The sequence below is a fragment of the Carcharodon carcharias genome, chromosome 34 (genome assembly GCF_017639515.1).
Source record: "Carcharodon carcharias isolate sCarCar2 chromosome 34, sCarCar2.pri, whole genome shotgun sequence".
In the NCBI taxonomy this organism is placed as follows: Eukaryota; Metazoa; Chordata; class Chondrichthyes; order Lamniformes; family Lamnidae; genus Carcharodon; species Carcharodon carcharias.
The window spans coordinates 28,666,862-28,688,237 of NC_054500.1; the positions used below are offsets into that span (position 1 = coordinate 28,666,862).

The 21,376-nt window shown below is 48.6% G+C and overlaps 1 protein-coding gene across 3 annotated transcripts in view; it reads left to right on the top strand.

Moving 5' to 3' along the window:
* LOC121272639 (latent-transforming growth factor beta-binding protein 1-like) overlaps positions 1–21,376 on the top strand; it is a 754,836-nt gene that overhangs the window by 23,210 nt on the left and 710,250 nt on the right. For all 3 annotated transcript variants that reach the window (XM_041179326.1, XM_041179327.1, XM_041179328.1), the window contains exon 4: positions 12,217–12,404. In XM_041179326.1, the coding sequence (XP_041035260.1) occupies positions 12,217–12,404 (188 nt within the window). The remainder of the gene's footprint in view (positions 1–12,216; positions 12,405–21,376) is intronic.

Below are 21,376 nucleotides of genomic sequence, written 5' to 3' on the forward strand. Positions count from 1 at the left end.
ACTTGAGTATATTCAACACGTGTGCATTCTCAGCTCTCTAGGGTCGGGAATTCCAAAGATTCACAATCGTTTGAGCAAAAAGATTCTCCTGACATCAGAGTCCGAAATGATCAACTCCTTCTTCTGAATATGTAACTCCTAGTTCTAGACTCCCCAACAGGGGAAACAATTACTCAGCATCTACCGTATCAAATTCTTTAAGAATGTTGCGTTTCAATAAGATCACCTCTCATTCTTCTAAACTCCAGGGAATATAGGCCAATTCCCCTCATTGGACAATCCTCTCATCCCAAGAACCAGTCCAGTGAACCTTTGTTGCACTGCATCTTATATCTTCCCTTAGGTAAGGAGAACAAAACTGTACATGGCTCATGTGTGGTCTCACCAATACTCTATATAATTGTAAGCCCTCTTCACTCTTTACTCTTAATTCCTTTGCAATGAAGGCTAATATACCATTTACTTTCCTATCTGCTTGCTAGATGGCCATGTTAACTTTCTGGGATTCATATAGAACAACATCCAGATCCCTCTGAATGCAGCTTCTCACCATTTAAAAATAATCTGCTTTTCTATTTTTTCTACCGCACTGGACACCTTCACATTTCTCCACATTATATTCAATCTACCACATTCTTGCCCACTTACTTAACCTGTCTTACAATTCCTTTGCAGCTTCTTTGCATCTTCCTCACAGCTTACTTTTCCACCTAGCTTTGTATTGTCAGAAAATTTGGGTATGTTACACTCAATTTCTTCATGTAAGCTATTAATATGGATTGTAAATAGCTGAGGCCAAAGCATTGATCCTTGAGTACCCCCACTAGTTTCAGCCTGGAAACAACTCATTTATTCCTACTCTCTGTTTTCTCTCTGTAAAGCAATCTTTAATCCATGCTAATACATTACCCCAACTATATGAGCCCTAATTTTGTTTAATAATCTCTTGTGTGACACCCTATCAAATGCATTCTAGAAATCCAAATATACCACATCCACTGGTTTCCCATATTCATTAAATCCTCAAAAAGCACTAACAGATTTGTCAAACATGTTTCTCCTTTCACAAATCACGGAATCGTTACGGTGTAGAAGGAGGCCGCTCAGCCCATCATGTTTGCACTGGCTCTCTGAGTATTTTAATTTAGTGCCAATCTCTTGCTTTTCCCCCATAACCCTGAACATTGTTTCTATTTAAATAATCATCCAATGCCCTCTTGAATGCCTCAATTGAACCTGCCTCCACCATACTTTCAGGCAGTGCATTGATCCGAGTTGAGGAGCTGGAGTCTGAACTGCAGACATTGCACCACATCAGGAAGGGGGAAAGTTACCTGGACACTTTGATCCAGGAGGCGGTCACACCCCTCAAGGTAATTGGTCTGTGATCAGAGACAGGAGGGTGTGACTGCAGGTGAAGCAGGTTTGGGGACCCAGGGGGTAGCGTTCGAGGAGCCTTGGCCCCTGCAACTGTCCAACAGCTACAAGGTTCTTGCAAGCTGTGTGGATGAGAGCAGGGACGGCAGGGAGGATGAGCGAAGTGACCATGGCACTGTGGTACAGGGAGCCATTCAAGTAGGGGGAGGAAATGGGAACGTAGTAGTGGTTGGGGACAGTGTAATTAGAGGGATAGATACTGTTCTCTGCAGCCATGAGCGTGAGTCCCGAAGGGTGTGTTGCCTGCCCAGTGCCAGGGTTAATGACATCTCCTCAGGGCTGAAGAGGAACTTGGAGAGGGAGGGGAGGGATCCAGTTGTCGTCGTCCATGTTGGTACCAACGATATTGATAGGACTAGAAAGGAGGTTCTGCTGAAAGAATTTGAACAGTTAGGAGCTAAATTAAAAAGCAAAACCTCGAAGATAATAATCTCGGGATTGCTACCTGAGCCACAGGCAAACTGGAATAGGGTAAATAAAGCCAAGGATTTAAATGTGTGGCTCAGAGATTGGTGTGGGAGGAATGGGTTTCAGCTCATGGGGCACTGGCACCAGTACTGGGGTAGAAGAGAGCTGTCTGGTAGGTCAGGCTTCACTTGAACTGTGCTGGGACCAGTGTCCTGGCAAACTGAATAACTAGGGCTGTAGAGAGGGCTTTAAACTAAATGGGGCGGAGGGGAGGCTTCTGGAAAGGGGATACACAGGCTTACAAAGCAAAAGGACATGGCAGCCTTGCAGGGCAGCTATTTAGGTAATGATACCCAGAGTGTGACAGGAAGGGACAGTGTACAAACATTAAAAAAAGCAACAAATAGGGCCAAAAGGGGAAAAAATGGTAAAAAAGACAAAATTAATGGCTCTGTACTTAAATACACGTAGTATTTGGAACAAAATAACTGAATTAACGGCACAAACAGAGATTAATGGGTATGATCTTATAGCCATTACGGAGACATGGTTACAAGGAGATCAAAGCTGGGAACTAAATATTCAGGGGTTTGTGACTTTTTGAAAGGACAGACAGGAAGGAAAAGATGGCAGGGTAGCTTTGGTAGTACAAGATGGAATAAGTACGATAGCAAGAAAGGATCTTGGATCTGAGGACATAGAATCCATATGGATGGAGGTAAGAAATAACAAGGGGAAGAAGACACTGGTGGGAGTAGTCTATAGGCCCCCTGACAGTAGTTATACTGTAGGACAGAGAATAAATCAGGAGATAATGAGGGCATGTAAAAAAGGCAGTACATTAATCATGGGTAACTTTAACCTTCATGTAGATTGGGAAAATCAAATTGACACAGGTAGCCACAAGCAAGAATTCATAGAGTGTATTCTGGACAGTGAGGAAGAAGGATTCAAGGAAGGGAATAAACCAACCATGGTGAACCAAGGAAGTTAAGGACAGTATCAAATTGAAATAAAGAACATGCAATGTGGCAAAGATTAGTGGTGAGCCAGAGGATTGGGAAAGTTTTAAAAGCCAACAAAAGATGACCAAAAAATAACGAAGAGGAAGAAAATAAACTTTGAGGGTAAACTAGCAAGTATGTAAAAACAGACAGTAAGAGCTTCTTTAAATATATAAAAAGCAAGAGAGAGGCTAAAGTGAACATAGACCCCTTAGAGAATGAGGCTGGGAGAAATAATATGGGGAACCAGGAAATGGCAGAGGAGTTGAATAAATACTTTGTTTCAGTCTTCATGGTAGAAGATACTAATTGCATTCCAAAAATACTAAATAATCAAAGGGCAAAAGGTGCTGGGGGGGAGGAAATAAATACAGTAACTATCACTAGAGAAAAAGTACTCGGGAAATTAAAGGGGCTAAAGGCTGATATGTCCCCTGGACCTGATGGGTTGCATCCTTGGATGTTAAAGGAAGTAGCTACAGAGATAGTGGATGCACTGGTAGTAATCTTCCAAGAATCCTTAGATTCTGGAAAGTCCCAGAGGATTTTTTTTAAAAATTTATTCACGGGATGTGGGTATCACAGGCTGGGCCAGCATTTATTGCCCATCCCCAGTTGCCCTTGAGAAGGTGGTGGTGAGCTGCCTTCTTGAACCGCTGCAATCCATGTGGTGTAGGTACACCCACAGTGCTGTTAGGGAGGGAGTTCCAGGATTATGACCCAGCAACAGTGAAGGAATGGTCGATATATTTCCAAGTCAGTATGCTGAGTGACTTGAAGGGGAACCTCCAGGTGGTGGTGTTCTCTTCTATCTGCTACCCCTGTCCTTCTAGGTGGCAGTGGTCATGGATTTGGAGAGTGCTGTCGAAGGAGCCTTGGTGAATTCCTCCAGTGCATCATGTAGATGGTACACACTTCTGCTACTGTGCATCGGTGGTGGAGGGAGTGAATGTTTGTGAATGGGGTGCCAATCAAGTGGGCTGCTTTGTCCTGGACGGTGTCCAGCTTCTTGAGTGTTGTTGGAGCTGCACTCATCCAGGCAAGTGGGGAGTATTCCATCACACTCCTGACTTGTGCCTTGTAGATGGTGGACAGGCTTTGGGGGGAGTCAGGAGATGAGTTACTTGTCACATGATTCTGAGCCTCTGACTTGCTCTTGTATCCACAGTATTTATATGACTAGTTTAGTTTAGGGTCTGGTCAATGGTAACCCCCAGGATGTTGATAGTGGAGCATTCAGTGATGGTAATGCCATTGAACATCAAGGGGCCATAGTTGAATTCTCTTTTATTGGCGATGATCATTGCCTGACACTTGTTTGGCACAAATGTTACTTGCCACTTGTCAGCCCAAGCCTGGATATTATCCAGGTCTTGCTGAATTTGGACATGGGCTGCTTCAGCATCTGAGGAGTGGCAAATGGTGCTGAACATTGTACAATCATCAGTGAACATCCCCACTTCTGACCTTATGATGGAAGGAAGGTCATTGATGAAGCAGCTGATGATGGTTGGGCCGAGGACACTACCCTGAGGAACTCCTGCAGTGATGTCCTGGAGCTGAGGTGACTGACCTCCAACAACCACAATCATCTTCCTTTGTGCTAGATATGACTCCAACCAGTGGAGAGTTTTCCCCCTGATTCCCAATGACTCCAGTTTTGCTAGGGCTCCTTGATGCCACACTCAGTCAAATGCTGCCTTGATGTCATGGGCAGTCACTCTCACCTCACCTCGGGAGTTCAGCTCTTTTGTCCATGTTTGAACCAAGTCTGTTATGAGGTCAGGAGCTGAGTGGCCCTGGCGGAACCCAAACTGGGCGTCAGTGAGCAGGTTATTGCTAAGCAAGTGCCTCTTGATAGCATTGTTGATGACCCCTTCCATTACTTTTCTGATGATTGAGAGTAGACTGATGGGGCAGTAATTGGCCGGGTTGGATTTGCCCTGCTTTTTGTGTACAGGACATACCTGGGCAATTTTCCACATAGCTGGGAAGATGCCAGTGTTGTAGCTGTACTGGAACAGGTTGGCTAGGGGTATGGCAAGTTCTGGAGCACAAGCCTTCAGCACTATTGCCTGAATGTTCTCAGGGCCCATAGCCTTTGCAGTATCCAGTACCTTCAGCCGTTTCTTGATATCACGTGGAGTGAATCGAATTGGCTGAAGACTGGCATCTGTGATGCTGGGCACCTCTGGAAGAGGCCAAGATGGATTATATACTCGACACTTCTGGCTGAAGATTGTTGTAAATGCTTCAGCCTTATCTTTTGCACTGATGTACTGGGCTCCTCCATCACTGAGGATGGGGATATTTGTGGAGCCTCCTCCTCCAGTGAGTTGTTTAATTGTCCACCACCATTCATGACTGGATGTGGCAGGACTGCGGAGCTGAGATCTGATCTGTTGGTTGTGGGATTGCTTAGCTCTGTCTATCACTTGCTGCTTATGCTATTTGGCATGCAAGTAGTCCTGTTTTATAGCTTCACCAGGTTGATACCTCATTTTTAGGTATGCCTGGTGCTGCTCCTGGCATGTCCTCCTGCACTCTTCCTCGAACCAGGGTTGATCCCCTGCCTTGACGGTAATGGTAGAGTGGGGGATATGCTGGGCCATGAGGTTATAAATTGTGTTTGAGTACAATTCTGCTGCTGTTGGTGGCCCAGTCTTGAGTTGCTAGATCTGTTTGAAATCTATCCCATTTAGCACACTGGTAGTGCTACACAACACAGTGGAGGGTATCCTCAATGTGAACGTGGGACTTTGTTTCCACAATGACTGTGCGGTGATCACTCCTATCGACACAGTCATGGACAGATGCATCTGTGACAGGCAGGTTGGTGAGGATGAGGTCAAGCACGTTTTTCCCTCTTGTTGGTTCCCTCCCCACCTGCTGCAGACCCAGTCTTGCAGCTATGTTATTTAGGCTTCGGCCAGCTCGGTCAGTTGTGGTGCTACCGAGCCACTCTTGGTGATGGACATTGAAGTGCCCCACCCAGAGAACATTCTGTGCCCTTGTCACTCTCAGTGCTTCCTCCACGTGATGCTCAACATAGAGGAGCACTGATTCATCAGCTGGGGGAAGGTGATACATGGTAATCAGCAGGAGGTTTCCTTGCCCACGTTTGATGCCATGAGACTTCATGGGGTTTGGAGCCGATGTTGAGGATTCCCAGGGTAACTCCCTCCTGACTGTATCCCACTGTGCTACCACCTCTGCTGGGCCTGTCCTGCCGGTGGGACAGGACATACCCAGGGATGGTGATAGTGATGTCAGGGACATTATCTGTCAGGTATGATTCCGTGAGGATGACGATGTCAGGCTGTTGCTTGACTAGTCTGTGAGACAGCTCTCCCAATTTCAGCACTAGCCCCCAGATGTTATTTAGGAGGACTTTGGAGAGTCGACAGGGCTGTGATTGCTGTTTCCAGTGGCTAGGTTGATGCCGGGCGCTCGGTCCAGTTTCTTTCCTTTTTTGTGTCTTTGTAGCGGTTTGTTACGACTGAGTGGCCTTGCTAGACCATTTCAGAGGGCATTTAAGAGTCAATCGCATTGCTGTGGTCTGGAGTCTGGAGTCGCATGTAGACCAGACCAGGTAAGAACAGCAGATTTCTTCCCCTAAAGGAGCATTAGGGTGGGTTTTTACCAAAGAATCAATAATGGTTTCATGGTCATCATTAGACTTATATTTCCAGATTTTTTTTATTGAATTCAAGTTTCAACATCTGCTATCGTGGGTTTCAAACCCTGGTTCCCAGAGCATGGGTATGTGGAGTACTAGTCTAGTGACAATACCACTACGCCACCACCTCCACTTTGACCAAGACAACGAGCAGTCATTTTTCCCCTCATCTTGGCTATCTCTGTGTAAAATGAAGCTGGAACCTGCTTCCAAGCCAGTCTATGTAACTCAGGACCACATCAGTTGCTAAAGGAGACAGCAGGAGAATTGAGCAGATGCTTAATTTCCCCATTGGTTTGGGGAGTGTTTGGAAATTTTTAAAGCTGAAATATTAGAGATTCTGGGCAAAGATTATCTTACTTGCTCAGTTCTGCAGAGACTATTTTTTAAATTCATTCAAGGGATGTGAGCATCTCAGGTTAGGCAAGCATTTATTGCCCACCCATAATTGCCCTTGAGAAGGTGGTGAGCTGCCTTCTTGAACCGTTGCAGTCCATGCAGTGTAGGTACACCCACAGTGCTGTTAGGGAGGAAGTTCCAGGATTTTGACCCAGCGACAGTGAAGGAACGGCGATATAGTTCCAAATCAGGATGGTGAGTGGCTTGGAGGGGAACTTTCGGGTAGCGATGTTCCCATCTATCTGTTGCCCTTGTCCTTCTAAATAATAGTGGTGTTGGGTTTGGAATGTGCTGTTTAAGAAGCCTTGGTGATTTCCTGCAGTGCATCTTGTAGATGGTACACACTGCTACCAGATGTGTCGGTGGGGGAGGGAGTGAATGTTTGTTGGTGTGGTGCCAATCAAGCGGGCTGCTTTGTCCTGGATGGTGTCAAGCTTCTTGAGTGTTGTGGGAGCTGCACTCATCCAGGCAAGTGGAGAGTATTCCATTACACTCCTGACTTGTGCCTTGTAGATGGTGGACAGGCTTTGGGGAGGCAGGAGGTGAGTGACTTGCCGCAGGATCGCTAGCCTCTGATCTGCTCTTGTAGCCATGGTATTTACGTGGCGAGTCCAGTTCAGAATATGGGAAAAGTTGAAGTTTCATTTAAGTTTTGGTTCTGTGTGCTGAGATAAACTCTTTATAGTTCCTATTCTTTCAACACTAAAGAACAATTTTACAGTCTTCTGAGGAGGAGAGAAAGTGATTTATATTATAAACTGTCAGAAACAATATGATTCATGACAGATTCTTTGAACTTTTATTAAAGTTTAAGTAAGGAAAAGTTAATTTTAATGGGACTGAAATAAATTCTTTCTTTATTGAAAATGATTCCTGAGCAGATTTTCTGAGTAAAATTTGAACATCTGCCTGACCACGAGTAGGAATTAGGATTCAACAGAAGCACCTCTTCAAATGATTTCAATTAAATTCAGCAGTTGTTTTGTGGGTTCAGATACCGGTTGTCCATGTCTGGATTTTTGGTTTGGTCCTATCCAGGTCTCATTAGTACTTGTTGGAGATGTCATGGTTTCGGGCAGCTCCCATCTGCCTGGGCCTTCAGAACAAAACAACCTGCAATATGATTTGAGTCCGTATGACTATTCATCAGAAATGAGGAAATATAGAAATGTGGTGAAATATAAACTGGTTGAGGGGGGTGGGACAGGTAGAGATGGATAGAGGGCCTCTCGAAATGTTAACTGTGCTCCTCTCTGCAGATGCTGTTAGACCTGCTGCGTTTTTCCAGCTATTTTTGTTTTGTTTCAGATTTCCAGCATCGGCAGTATTTTGCTTTTATCTGCAATGTGATTTGACTTAGAGCTGGGGGTCCGGAGATTGTGGGTTCGAGCCCTGGGCCTGTCTGGTACTTAAGTGCACAACTAAAGGAACCACAAATTGTTCTCAATGCCACTGATCTTTGTTGAAAAGCTAACTTCTAACTGGAGGATCAGAGGCTGTAACCTTCCCACCATTCCCCAAGACACATGCTCCTGATAAGACTCATGAAGAATTGTCCCGGAAGCTTCAGTTTGTCTGTAGAATCATATCCTTTAGATGAGGTGATAAACCAAGGCCAGTTTAACTGCTTAAATGGGTAATTTAAGTTGACAGGGCAAAATTCAAAGAAGAACTGGGAGGTCCGCACAGTCTTTTGCTAACATTCCTCCATGGTCCACATTCTACAAGCAGTCCTCTTGTTGTGTTTACTGCAACTCTCACAGCACTTCAAACTAATTAATTCTCTGTGACGCTTAGATGTGATGAGGTGTTATACAAATTCAAATTTTACATTCCTTACAGGGAGCATGAGAGGGTGAGAGGATGTAAGTGTCACCAGTGAGACAGTAGAGGGAGCTTTACTCTGTATCTAACCCCGTGCTGTACCTGTCCTGGGAGTGTTTGATGGGGACAGTGTAGAGGGAGCTTTACTCTGTAACTAAACGCGTGCTGTACCTGTCCTGGGAGTGTTTGATGGGGACAGTGCAGAGGGAACTTTACTCTGTATCTAAACGCGTGCTGTACCTGTCCTGGGAGTGTTTGATGGAGACAGTGTAGAGAGAGCTTTACTCTGTATCTAACCGCGTGCTGTACCTGTACTGGGAGTGTTTGATGGGCACAGTGTAGAGGGAGCATTACTCTGTATCTAACCCCGTGCTGTACCTGTCCTGGGAGTGTTTGATGGGGACAGTGTAGAGAGAGCTTTACTCTGTATCTAACCCTGTGCTGTACCTGTCCTGGGAGTGTTTGATGGGGACAGTGTAGAGGGAGCATTACTCTGTATCTAACCCCGTGCTGTACCTGTCCTGGGAGTGTTTGATGGGGACAGTGTAGAGGGAGATTTACTCTGTATCTAACCCCGTGCTGTACCTGTCCTGGGAGTGTTTGATGGGGACGGTGTAGAGGGAGCTTTACTCTGTATCTAACCCTGTGCTGTACCTGTCCTGGGAGTGTTTGATGGGGACAGTGTAGAGAGAGCTTTACTCTGTATCTAACCCCGTGCTGTACCTGTCCTGGGAGTGTTTGATGGGGATGGTGTAGAGGGAGCTTTACTCTGTATCTAAGCGCATGCTGTACCTGTCCTGGGAGTGTTTGAGGGGGACAGTGTAGAGGGAGATTTACTCTGTATCTAACCCCGTGCTGTACCTGCCTTGGGAGCGTTTGATGGGGCCAGGGTAGAGGGAGCTTTACTCTGTATCTAACCCCGTGCTGTACCTGTCCTGGGAGTGTTTGATGGAGACAGTGTAGAGGGAGCTTTACTCTGTACCTAACCACGTACTGTACCTGTCCTGGGAGTGTTTGATGGGGACAGTGTAGAGAGAGCTTTACTCTGTATCTAACCGCGTGCTGTACCTGTACTGGGAGTGTTTGATGGGCACAGTGTAGAGGGAGATTTACTCTGTATCTAACCCTGTGCTGTACTTGTCCTGGGAGTGTTTGATGGGGACAGTGTAGAGGGAGATTTACTCTGTATCTAACCCTGTGCTGTACCTGTCCTGGGAGTGTTTGATGGGGACAGTGTAGAGGGAGATTTACTCTGTATCTAACCCTGTGCTGTACTTGTCCTGGGAGTGTTTGATGGGGACAGTGTAGAGGGAGATTTACTCTGTATCTAACCCCATGCTGTACCTGCCTTGGGAGCGTTTGATGGGGACAGTGTAGAGGGAGCTTTACTCTGTATCTAACCCCGTGTTGTACCTGTCCTGGGAGTGTTTGATGGGGACAGTGTAGAGGGAGCATTACTCTGTATCTAACCCTGTGCTTTTCCTGTCCTGGGAGTATTTGATGGTGACTGTAGAGGGAGCTTTACTCTGTATCTAACCCCTTGCTGTACCTGTCCTGGGAGTGTTTGATTGGGACGGTGTAGAGGTACCTTCACTCTGTATCTAACCCCGTGCTGTACCTGTCCTTGGAGTGTTTGATGGGGACAGTGTAGAGGCAGCTTTACTCTGTATCTAACCCCGTGCTGTACCTGTCCTGGGAGTGTTTGATGGGGACAGTGTAGAGGGATGTTTACTCTGTATCTAATCCTGCATTGTACATGTCCTGGGAGTGTTTGATGGGGACAGTGTAGAGGGAGGTTTACTCTGTATCTAACCCATGCTGTACCTGTCCTGGGAGTGTTTGATGGGGACTGTGTAGAGGGAGGTTTGCTCTGTATCTAACCCTGTGCTGTACCTGTCCTGGGAGTGTTTGATGGGGACAGTGTAGAGGGAGGTTTACTCTGTATCTAACCCTGTGCTGTACCTGTCCTGGGAGTGTTTGATGTGGACAGTGTAGAGGGAGCTTTACTCTGTATCTAACCCTGTGCTGTACCTGTCCTGGGAGCGTTTGATGGGGACGGTGTAGAGGGAGGTTTACTCTGTATCTAACCCTGTGCTGTACCTGTCCTGGGAGTGTTTGATGGGGACAGTGTAGAGGGAGATTTACTCTGTATCTAACCCTGTGCTGTACCTGTCCTGGGAGTGTTTGATGGGGACGGTGTAGAGGGAGATTTACTCTGTATCTAACCCCGTGCTGTACCTGTCCTGGGAGTGTTTGATCGGGACAGTGTAGAGGGAGATTTACTCTGTATCTAACCCCGTGCTGTACCTGTCCTGGGAGTGTTTGATGGGGACAGTGTAGAGGGAGATTTACTCTTTATCTAACCCCGTGCTGTACCTTTCCTGGGAGTGTTTGATGGGGACAGTGTAGAGGGAGATTTACTCTTTATCTAACCCCGTGCTGTACCTTTCCTGGGAGTGTTTGATGGGGACAGTGTAGAGGGAGATTTACTCTGTATCTAACCCCGTGCTGTACCTGTCCTTGGATTGTTTGATGGGGACAGTGTAGAGGGAGCTTTACTCATGAGGAAATGTTTTTATCTGTAGTCTGTGGGCTTGTTCAGGTTCTGCATCAGCCTGGGGTGCGATCCTTCATCCCCACTAAGTGTGTATCTGATCAGTTTGTTTCAGTCTGCAATCGGTGCCAAACATCCTTGATTTTTACCTTTCTTCACTTTGGCAGACAAACACTATGTCTCTATTGTGAGGGGAGGAAGTTGAGACAGAAAGTTGAGCCAGAAACTTTCTGAATAATACTGTCTGAAAAATGAATGTAAACAGTATAAGTAGTTGTGCACTTTCCTGTCTACAGGCAATCCACACTTTGGAACATACAAGAAATAACTGTCCCTTTTTCCTGATATTTGCTCTATATGTACAGAAGCTGACCGTGAAGCACAGGGATGGTGAAGTACGACATGGAAGTCAATTGTTTTCTTTCACCTGGTGTTAAATGATGATTAAGACTAATTCACAGGAGGAAATATAAACTAATGGGGTTTGGACTTTTAACTGGTGACATTCCTTGTTATGTCCAATCTTTCCACTCCCCTTCTATCTTCTCCACCTCCCTCACTCATTCTTCACCCCCACCTTCTCCCTTTTTCATTCCTCTCTGTTCAAATCATTCTCCCCATCTCCTTCATTTCTTGCTTTCCTCCCCTCCTTCCTCCCTCCCTCTTTCGTCCCTCTCCTCCTCTTCCCATCTCTTGCCCCTCTCCTTCCTCTCTCCCTTTTCCTCCTCTTTCCTTCCTCCTCTTTCGTCTTTTTCCCTCTCATCTCCCAGTCCCTTTTTTTCTCCTTCTCTGTCTCCTTTCTTCCCTTATTGCTCCCTTTCCCCCTCTCTCCCTTTGCTTCAGCTGCAGTGTCTCCAAATTCTGTAACATTGATGGTTCCTTTGGTAATTCCTGTTCCTTTTCATTTGCAGTGTGAAGCAGGCCCAGTCGGTATTACTGAGGAAACTCTCACTATCCAGCCAACACTCTGTCAAAGTTGCCAAGAGCCAGTTAGCACCACCATCTGTTGCCACACCCAATACAAAAAGCCGGGGTCCAAAGGCAAACATGAGAGCACCTGGGCGGAGTCAACCGAGAGTCAAACAAACAAGTCTTAAAGGTAAAAGTAGGGGTAACAGATGTAACTTGAGGTGCGGGAAATGGTGCTTCACACATTTCAGAGACTAGGATCTGTCCTGAGCCACATCGTCAAATTAGATGCAACACCTAGCAAGACTAGCAGTGCAAGGGGGAATACATCTCCTTCTCTACAGAATCTTCGAATCAAACCAGACAGTGGGCTGCCTGTCAGGGTCCAAAATGAGCAAAACTGAGCAGTTCTAATGCAGTTACTAGTGGCCATGGGCACTGATTAGTTCTCATACTTACAATTCAGGAACAGTTCCTTCAACAGCACCTTCCAGTCAGCGACCTCTACCACCTAGAAGGACAAGGGCAACAGACACACGAGAACACCACCAAGTTTCCCCCTCCAAACCACATACCATCCTGATTTGGAACTATATTGCCATTCGTTTACTATTGCTGTATCAAAACCCTGGAACTCCCTTCCAAAGAGCACTGTAGGAGTACCATACTATCTAAAGGCTCACCACCACCTCCTGAAGGGTAATTAGAGATGGACAATAAATGCTGCCCTTGCCAGTGATGCCCACATCTCATGAAACAAAAAAAGCCTTTACTGTATCTGTCCTGGGAGTGTTTGATGGGGACAGTGTAGAGGGAGGTTTACTCTGTATCTAACCCCGTACTGTATCTGTCCTGGGAGTGTTTGATGGGGACAGTGTAGAGGGAGCTTTACTCTGTATCTAACCCCGTGCTGTATCTGTCCTGGGAGTGTTTGATGGGGACAGTGCATAGGGGGCTTTACTCTGTATCTAACCCCGTGCTGTACCTGTCCTGGGAGTGTTTGATGGGGACAGTGTAGAGGGAGCTTTACTCTGTATCTAACCCTGTGCTGTACCTGTCCTGGGAGTGTTTGATGGGGACAGTGTAGAGGGAGCTTTACTCTGTATCTAACCCTGTGCTGTCCCTGTCCTGGGAGTGTTTGATGGAGTGAGTCTCTGGGCATGAGCATTTCTCATTCTGATGAGAACAAAAGGCGAACCCTTGTGCTTCCCAGTCACAAACCAGGATCTCCAGTGAGTTGAGGGGACATTTGACCTCTTCAGGGATGTTTTGAGGACATCCCTAAAGCATTCCCACTGCCCTGGGAGTCTCCCACCGTGACTGATTTTTGAGTAGAGCAGATACTTCGTGAATCTGGTGTCAGACATTCAAATGACTTGTGCCACCCAGTGGAGCTGGTTTTGAGTGCAGGGCATGACGTCTTGGAACTCCTTCAGTACTGCACTGGAGATGTGAGCTGAGGCTTTTGTGCTTAAATTTCTGGAGTGGGGCTTGAACCCACAACCTTCAGACCCAGAGGCAAAAGTGCTCCCCACAGAGCTACAGATGACTTAGCAAAAACTATAAAAGTTGCTCAGAAATTTTTGACCTGACATTGGGGAATCTTTGAACTAAATGTACTCCCACTAGGCTTTAAGTAGCTGTATATTTTGTGCACATTAACTTGAACTACATTCCGAATGAATCACAGCTTTAAAACTAGTTTCACAAACACAGTAATGTGAGTATGGGTGTGGGTGTGAGTCGGTGTGTGTGTGGGTGTGGACATGAGTTTCAGTCTGAGTATAGTATTGGTATGTGTGTGAATGCAAGTAAGAGAGGACATAGACTTGAGCTGACGTGGGTGTGAGACTGAGTGTGTGTGGGTGTGAGTGTCGTGTAGCTGTGAACGTGAGTTTTATTGTTTGTGGGTATGTGTGGGAGTGTGTATGGGTGTGCCATTGTGAGTGGGTATGAGTGAGGGAATGTGGATGTAAGTGTGTGTGGGTGTGAATGAGAGTGGGTTGGCGTGAGTATGAGTGGGTGTGAATGAACGTGTGTGCGCGTCAGTGTGAAGTGCTGGATGTGCAATCTGAATTGATACTTTGTGGCTGAGAGTTGTCATCTGAGTTGATACTACACAGGCAAACTCTAGTGAGTATCTTGGAGCTAAAATGCCTTCACATTACCAGGACTGCAGCCAACTCTAAGCACTGCTCAAAGCTTTGCCAACTGATATGTAATCCAGCCTCACAGCTGTTGGCCAGATGCCATTGTTCCTAATTACAGCATTCTGCTCAATCTGGAGTCAGGCAATATCTGCCAATCCTTCAACATACATCCTCAAAACTCAATTACCTCTGAACCTCCAATCAGCTCCCCTCACACCTGCCCCTTCCCTCCACTCCTCTCCAATTAACTTCACCAACACTCCACTCACTTCTCCCTCACCTCCCCACCAAATCCAACCTTGTGTGCCACAAACCCACCCCATTCCCTCTCCTCACTCCCACCAAGCCCCCCTACCTTTTCAAACCCCCATTCCTCCAATCCCAACATTCCCCTTATAGCGAGTACTCTACTCTGTATCTAACCCCGTGCTGTACCTGTCCTGGGAGTGTTTGATGGGGACAGTGTAGAGGGAGCTTTACTCTGTATCTAACCCCGTGCTGTACCTGTCCTGGGAGTGTTTGATGGGGACAGTGTAGAGGGAGATTTACTCTGTATCTAACCCCGTGCTGTACCTGTCCTGGGAGTGTTTGATGGGGACAGTGTAGAGGGAGCTTTACTCTGTATCTAACCCCGTGCTGTACCTGTCCTGGGAGTGTTTGATGGGGACAGTGTAGAGGGAGCTTTACTCTGTATCTAACCCCGTGCTGTACCTGTCCTGGGAGTGTTTGATGGGGACAGTGTAGAGGGAGCTTTACTCTGTATCTAACCCCGTGCTGTACCTGTCCTGGGAGTGTTTGATGGGGACAGTGTAGAGGGAGCTTTACTCTGTATCTAACCCCGTGCTGTACCTGTCCTGGGAGTGTTTGATGGGGACAGTGTAGAGGGAGATTTACTCTGTATCTAACCCCGTGCTGTACCTGTCCTGGGAGTGTTTGATGGGGACAGTGTAGAGGGAGCTTTACTCTGTATCTAACCCCGTGCTGTACCTGTCCTGGGAGTGTTTGATGGGGACAGTGTAGAGGGAGATTTACTCTGTATCTAACCCCGTGCTGTACCTGTCCTGGGAGTGTTTGATGGGGACAGTGCAGAGGGAGCTTTACTCTGTATCTAATCCCGTGCTGTACCTGTCCTAGGAGTGTTTGATGGGGACGGTGTAGAGGAAGCTTTACTCTATATCTAATCCCGTGCTGTACCTGCTCTGGGAGTGTTTGATGGGGACAGTATAGAGGGAGGTTTGCTCTGTATCTAACCCCGTACTGTACATGTCCTGGGGCTTGATGGTCCTCAAGACCGTGAGTGTGTGTGAGAGTGTCTATGGAGTGAGTGTGCCTGTGAAGTGTGTTTGTGTGAGTGCCTGTGGAGTGTGTTTGTGTGAGTGCCTGTGGAGTGTGTTTGTTTGAGTGCCAGTGGAGTGTGTGTGTGTGAATGCCTGTGGAGTGTGTGTGTGTGAGTGTCAGTGGAGTGTGTGTGTGTGAATGCCTGTGGAGTGTGTGTGTGTGAGTGCCTGTGGAGTGTGTGTGTGTGAGTGTCAGTGGAGTGTGTGTGTGTGAGTGTCAGTGGAGTGTGTGTGTGTGTCAGTGGAGTGTGTCTGTGTGAGTGTCAGTGGAGTGTGTGTGTGTGAGTGTCAGTGGAGTGTGTGTGTGTGAGTGTCAGTGAATTATGTGTGTATGTGGAGTGTGTGTGTGTGAGTGTCTGTGGTCTAAGTGGCTGTGAGTGAGTGTCTGTTTAGGGTGTGTGTGTGTGTGGAGTGTGAGTGTCTGTGGACTAAGTGACTGTGGAGGGTGTGTGCATGTGAGTGTCTGTGGAGGGTGTGTGTGTGTGTGTCTGTGGAGTGTGTGTGTGTGTGTGTGTGTGTCTGTGGAGTGTGTGTGTGTGTGTGTGTCTGTGGAGTGTGTGTGTGTGTGATTGTCTGTGGAGGGTGTGTGTGTGAGTGTCTGTGGAGGTTGTGTGTGTGTGTGTGTGAGTGTCTGTGGAGGGTGTGTGTGTGTGTGTCTGTGGAGGATGTGTGTGTGTGTGTGTCAGTGGAGGGTGTGTGTGTGTGTGAGTGTCTGTGGAGGGTGTGTGTGTGTGTGTGAGTGTCTGTGGAGGGTGTGTGTGTGTGAGTGTCTGTGGAGGGTGTGTGTGTGTGAGTGTCTGTGGAGGGTGTGTGCATGTGACTGTCTATGGAGTGAGTGTGTGTGTGTGTGAGAGTGTCTGTGGAGGGTGTGTGTGTGTGAGTGTCTGTGGAGGGTGTGTGTGTGTGAGTGTCTGTGGAGGGTGTGTGTGTGTGAGTGTCTGTGGAGGGTGTGTGTGTGTGAGTGTCTGTGGAGGGTGTGTGTGTGAGTGTCTGTGGAGGGTGTGTGTGTGTGTGTGTGTGTGTCTGTGGAGGGTGTGTGTGTGTGTGTGTGTGTCTGTGGATGGTGTGTGTGTGTGTCTGTGGATGGTGTGTGTGTGTGTGTCTGTGGAGGGTGTGTGTGTGTGTGTCTGTGGAGGGTGTGTGTGTGTGTGTCTGTGGAGGGTGTGTGTGTGTGTGTCTGTGGAGGGTGTGTGTGTGTGTGTGTGTCTGTGGAGGGTGTGTGTGTGTGTGTGAGTGTCTGTGGAGGGTGTGTATGTGTGTGTGAGTGTCTGGAGGGTGTGTCTGTATGTGAATGTCTGTGGAGGGTGTGTGTGTGTGAGTGTCTGTGGAGGATGTGTGTGTGTGTGTCTGTGGAGGGTGTGTACATGTGAGTGTCTATGGAGTGTGTGTGTGTGTGAGTGTCTGTGGAGGGTGTGTGTGTGAGTATCTGTGGAGGGTGTGTGTGTGAGTGTCTGTGGAGGGTTTGTCTGTGGAGGGTGTGTGTGTGTGAGTGTCTGTAGAGGGTGTGTGTGTGTGACTGTCTGTGGAGGGTGTGTGTGTGACTGTCTGTGGAGTGTGTGTGTGTTTGACTGTCTGGAGGGTGTGTGTGTTTGACTGTCTGTGGAGGGTGTGCGTGTGTGACTGTCTGTGGAGGGTGTGTGTGTGTGACTGTCTGTGGAGGGTGTGTGTGTGTAACTGTGTGTGGAGGGTGTGTGTGTGTGACTGTCTGGAGGGTGTGTGTGTGTGAGTGTCTGTGGAGGGTGTGTGTGTGTGAGTGTCTGTGGAGGATGTGTGTGTGTGTGTCTGTGGAGGGTGTGTACATGTGAGTGTCTATGGAGTGTGTGTGTGAGTGTCTGTGGAGGATGTGTGTGAGTGTCTGTGGAGGGTGTGTGTGTGAGTGTCTGTGGAGGGTGTGTCTGTGGAGGGTGTGTGTGTGTGAGTGTCTGTAGAGGGTGTGTGTGTGTAACTGTGTGTGGAGGGTGTGTGTGTGTGACTGTCTGGAGGGTGTGTGTGTGTGAGTGTCTGTGGAGGTTGTGTGTGTGTGTGTGAGTGTCTGTGGAGGGTGTGTGTGTGTGAGTGTCTGTGGAGGGTGTGTGTGTGTGAGTGTCTGTGGAGGGTGTGTGTGTGTGTCTGTGGAGATGTGTGTGTGTGAGTGTTTGTGGAGGGTGTATGGGTGTGTGTGTGAGTGTCTGGAGGGTGTGTGCGTGTGAGTGTCTGGAGGGTGTGTGCGTGTGAGTGTCTGGAGGGTGTGTGCGTGCGAGTGTCTGGAGGGTGTGTGCGTGTGAGTGTCTGGAGGGTGTGTGCGTGTGAGTGTCTACGGAGGGTGTGTGTGTGTCTGTGGAGGGTGTGTGTGTGTGTGTCTGTGGAGGGTGTGTGTGTGTGTGTGTCTGTGGAGGGTGTGTGTGTGTGTGAGTGTCTGTGGAGGGTGTGTGTGAGTGTCTGTGGAGGGTGTGTGTGAGTGTCTGTGGAGGGTGTGTGTGAGTGTCTGTGGAGGGTGTTTGTGTGTGAGTGTCTGTGGAGGGTGTGTGCTTGTGAGTGTCTATGGAGTGTGTGTGTGTGTGAGAGTGTCTGTGGAGGGTGTGTGTGTGAGTGTCTGTGGAGGGTATGTGTGTGAGTGTCTGTGGAGGGTGTGTGTGTGTGAGTGTCTGTGGAGGGTGTGTGTGTGTGACTGTCTGTGGAGGGTGTGTGTGTTTGACTGTCTGTGGAGGGGGTGTGTGTTTGACTGTCTGTGGAGGGTGTGTGCGTGTGAGTGTCTGGAGGGTGTGTGCGTGTGAGTGTCTGGAGGGTGTGTGCGTGTGAGTGTCTGGAGGGTGTGTGCGTGTGTGTGTCTGGAGGGTGTGTGCGTGTGAGTGTCTGGAGGGTGTGTGCGTGCGAGTGTCTGGAGGGTGTGTGCGTGTGAGTGCCTGGAGGGTGTGTGCGTGTGAGTGTCTACGGAGGGTGTGTGTGTGTCTGTGGAGGGTGTGTGTGTGTGTGTCTGTGGAGGGTGTGTGTGTGTGTGTGTGTCTGTGGAGGGTGTGTGTGTGTGTGTGAGTGTCTGTGGAGGGTGTGTGTGAGTGTCTGTGGAGGGTGTGTGTGAGTGTCTGTGGAGGGTGTGTGTGAGTGTCTGTGGAGGGTGTATGTGTGTGAGTGTCTGTGGAGGGTGTGTGCATGTGAGTGTCTATGGAGTGTGTGTGTGTGTGAGAGTGTCTGTGGAGGGTGTGTGTGTGAGTGTCTGTGGAGGGTGTGTGTGTGTGAGGTTCTGTGGAGGGTGTGTGTGTGTGACTGTCTGTGGAGGGTGTGTGTGTTTGACTGTCTGTGGAGGGTGTGTGTGTGTGACTGTCTGTGGAGGGTGTGTGTGTGTGAGTGTCTGTGGAGGGTGTGTGTGAGTGTGAGTGTGGAGGGTGTGTGTGTGTGTGTGGAGGGTGTGTGTGTGTGTGTGTCTGTGGAGGGTGTGTGTGTGTGTGTGTCTGTAGAGGATGTGTGTGTGTGTGTCTGTGGATGGTGTGTGTGTGTGTGTGTCTGTGGAGGGTGTGTGTGTGTGTGTCTGTGGAGGGTGTGTGTGTGTGTGTGTGAGTGTCTGTGGAGGATGTGTATGTGTGTGTGAGTGTCTGGAGGGTGTGTCTGTATGTGAATGTCTGTGGAGGGTGTGTGTGTGTGAGTGTCTGTGGAGGGTGTGTACATGTGAGTGTCTATGGAGTGTGTGTGTGTGTGAGAGTGTCTGTGGAGGGTGTGTGTGTGAGTGTCTGTGGAGGGTGTGTGTGTGAGTGTCTGTGGAGGGTGTGTCTGTGGAGGGTGTGTGTGTGTGTCTGTAGAGGGTGTGTGTGTGTGTGACTGTCTGTGGAGGGTGTGTGTGTGACTGTCTGTGGAGTGTGTGTGTGTTTGACCGTCTGGAGGGTGTGTGTGTTTGACTGTCTGGAGGGTGTGTGTGTTTGACTGTCTGTGGAGGGTGTGTGTGTGTGACTGTCTGTGGAGGGTGTGTGTGTGTAACTGTGTGTGGAGGGTGTGTGTGAGTGTCTGTGGAGGGTGTGTGTGTGAGTGTCTGTGGAGGGTGTGTGTGTGTGTCTGTGGAGATGTGTGTGTGTGAGTGTTTGTGGAGGGTGTATGGGTGTGTGTGTGAGTGTCTGGAGGGTGTGTGCATGTGAGTGTCTGGAGGGTGTGTGCGTGTGAGTGTCTGGAGGGTGTGTGCGTGTGAGTGTCTGGAGGGTGTGTGCGTGTGAGTGTCTGGAGGGTGTGTGCGTGTGAGTGTCTGGAGGGTGTGTGCGTGTGAGTGCCTGTGGAGTGTGTGTGTGTGAGTGCCTGTGGAGTGTGTGTGTGTGAGTGTCAGTGGAGTGTGTGTGTGTGAGTGTCAGTGGAGTGTGTGTGTGTGAGTGTCAGTGAATTATGTGTGTATGTGGAGTGTGTGTGTGTGAGTGTCTGTGGTCTAAGTGGCTGTGAGTGAGTGTCTGTTTAGGGTGTGTGTGTGTGTGGAGTGTGAGTGTCTGTGGACTAAGTGACTGTGGAGGGTGTGTGCATGTGAGTGTCTGTGGAGGGTGTGTGTGTGTGTGTCTGTGGAGTGTGTGTGTGTGTGTGTGTGTCTGTGGAGTGTGTGTGTGTGTGTGTGTCTGTGGAGTGTGTGTGTGTGTGTGATTGTCTGTGGAGGGTGTGTGTGTGTGTGTCTGTGGAGGATGTGTGTGTGTGTGTCAGTGGAGGGTGTGTGTGTGTGTGAGTGTCTGTGGAGGGTGTGTGTGTGTGAGTGTCTGTGGAGGGTGTGTGTGTGTGAGTGTCTGTGGAGGGTGTGTGTGTGAGTGTCTGTGGAGGGTGTGTGTGTGTGTGTGAGTGTCTGTGGAGGGTGTGTGTGAGTGTCTGTGGAGGGTGTGTGTGAGTGTCTGTGGAGGGTGTATGTGTGTGAGTGTCTGTGGAGGGTGTGTGCATGTGAGTGTCTATGGAGTGTGTGTGTGTGTGAGAGTGTCTGTGGAGGGTGTGTGTGTGAGTGTCTGTGGAGGGTATGTGTGTGAGTGTCTGTGGAGGGTGTGTGTGTGTGAGTGTCTGTGGAGGGTGTGTGTGTGTGACTGTCTGTGGAGGGTGTGTGTGTTTGACTGTCTGTGGAGGGTGTGTGTGTTTGACTGTCTGTGGAGGGTGTGTGCGTGTGAGTGTCTGGAGGGTGTGTGCGTGTGAGTGTCTGGAGGGTGTGTGCGTGTGAGTGTCTGGAGGGTGTGTGCGTGTGTGTGTCTGGAGGGTGTGTGCGTGTGAGTGTCTGGAGGGTGTGTGCGTGCGAGTGTCTGGAGGGTGTGTGCGTGTGAGTGCCTGGAGGGTGTGTGCGTGTGAGTGTCTACGGAGGGTGTGTGTGTGTCTGTGGAGGGTGTGTGTGTGTGTGTCTGTGGAGGGTGTGTGTGTGTGTGTGTCTGTGGAGGGTGTGTGTGTGTGTGTGAGTGTCTGTGGAGGGTGTGTGTGAGTGTCTGTGGAGGGTGTGTGTGAGTGTCTGTGGAGGGTGTATGTGTGTGAGTGTCTGTGGAGGGTGTGTGCATGTGAGTGTCTATGGAGTGTGTGTGTGTGTGAGAGTGTCTGTGGAGGGTGTGTGTGTGAGTGTCTGTGGAGGGTGTGTGTGTGTGAGGTTCTGTGGAGGGTGTGTGTGTGTGACTGTCTGTGGAGGGTGTGTGTGTTTGACTGTCTGTGGAGGGTGTGTGTGTGTGACTGTCTGTGGAGGGTGTGTGTGTGTGAGTGTCTGTGGAGGGTGTGTG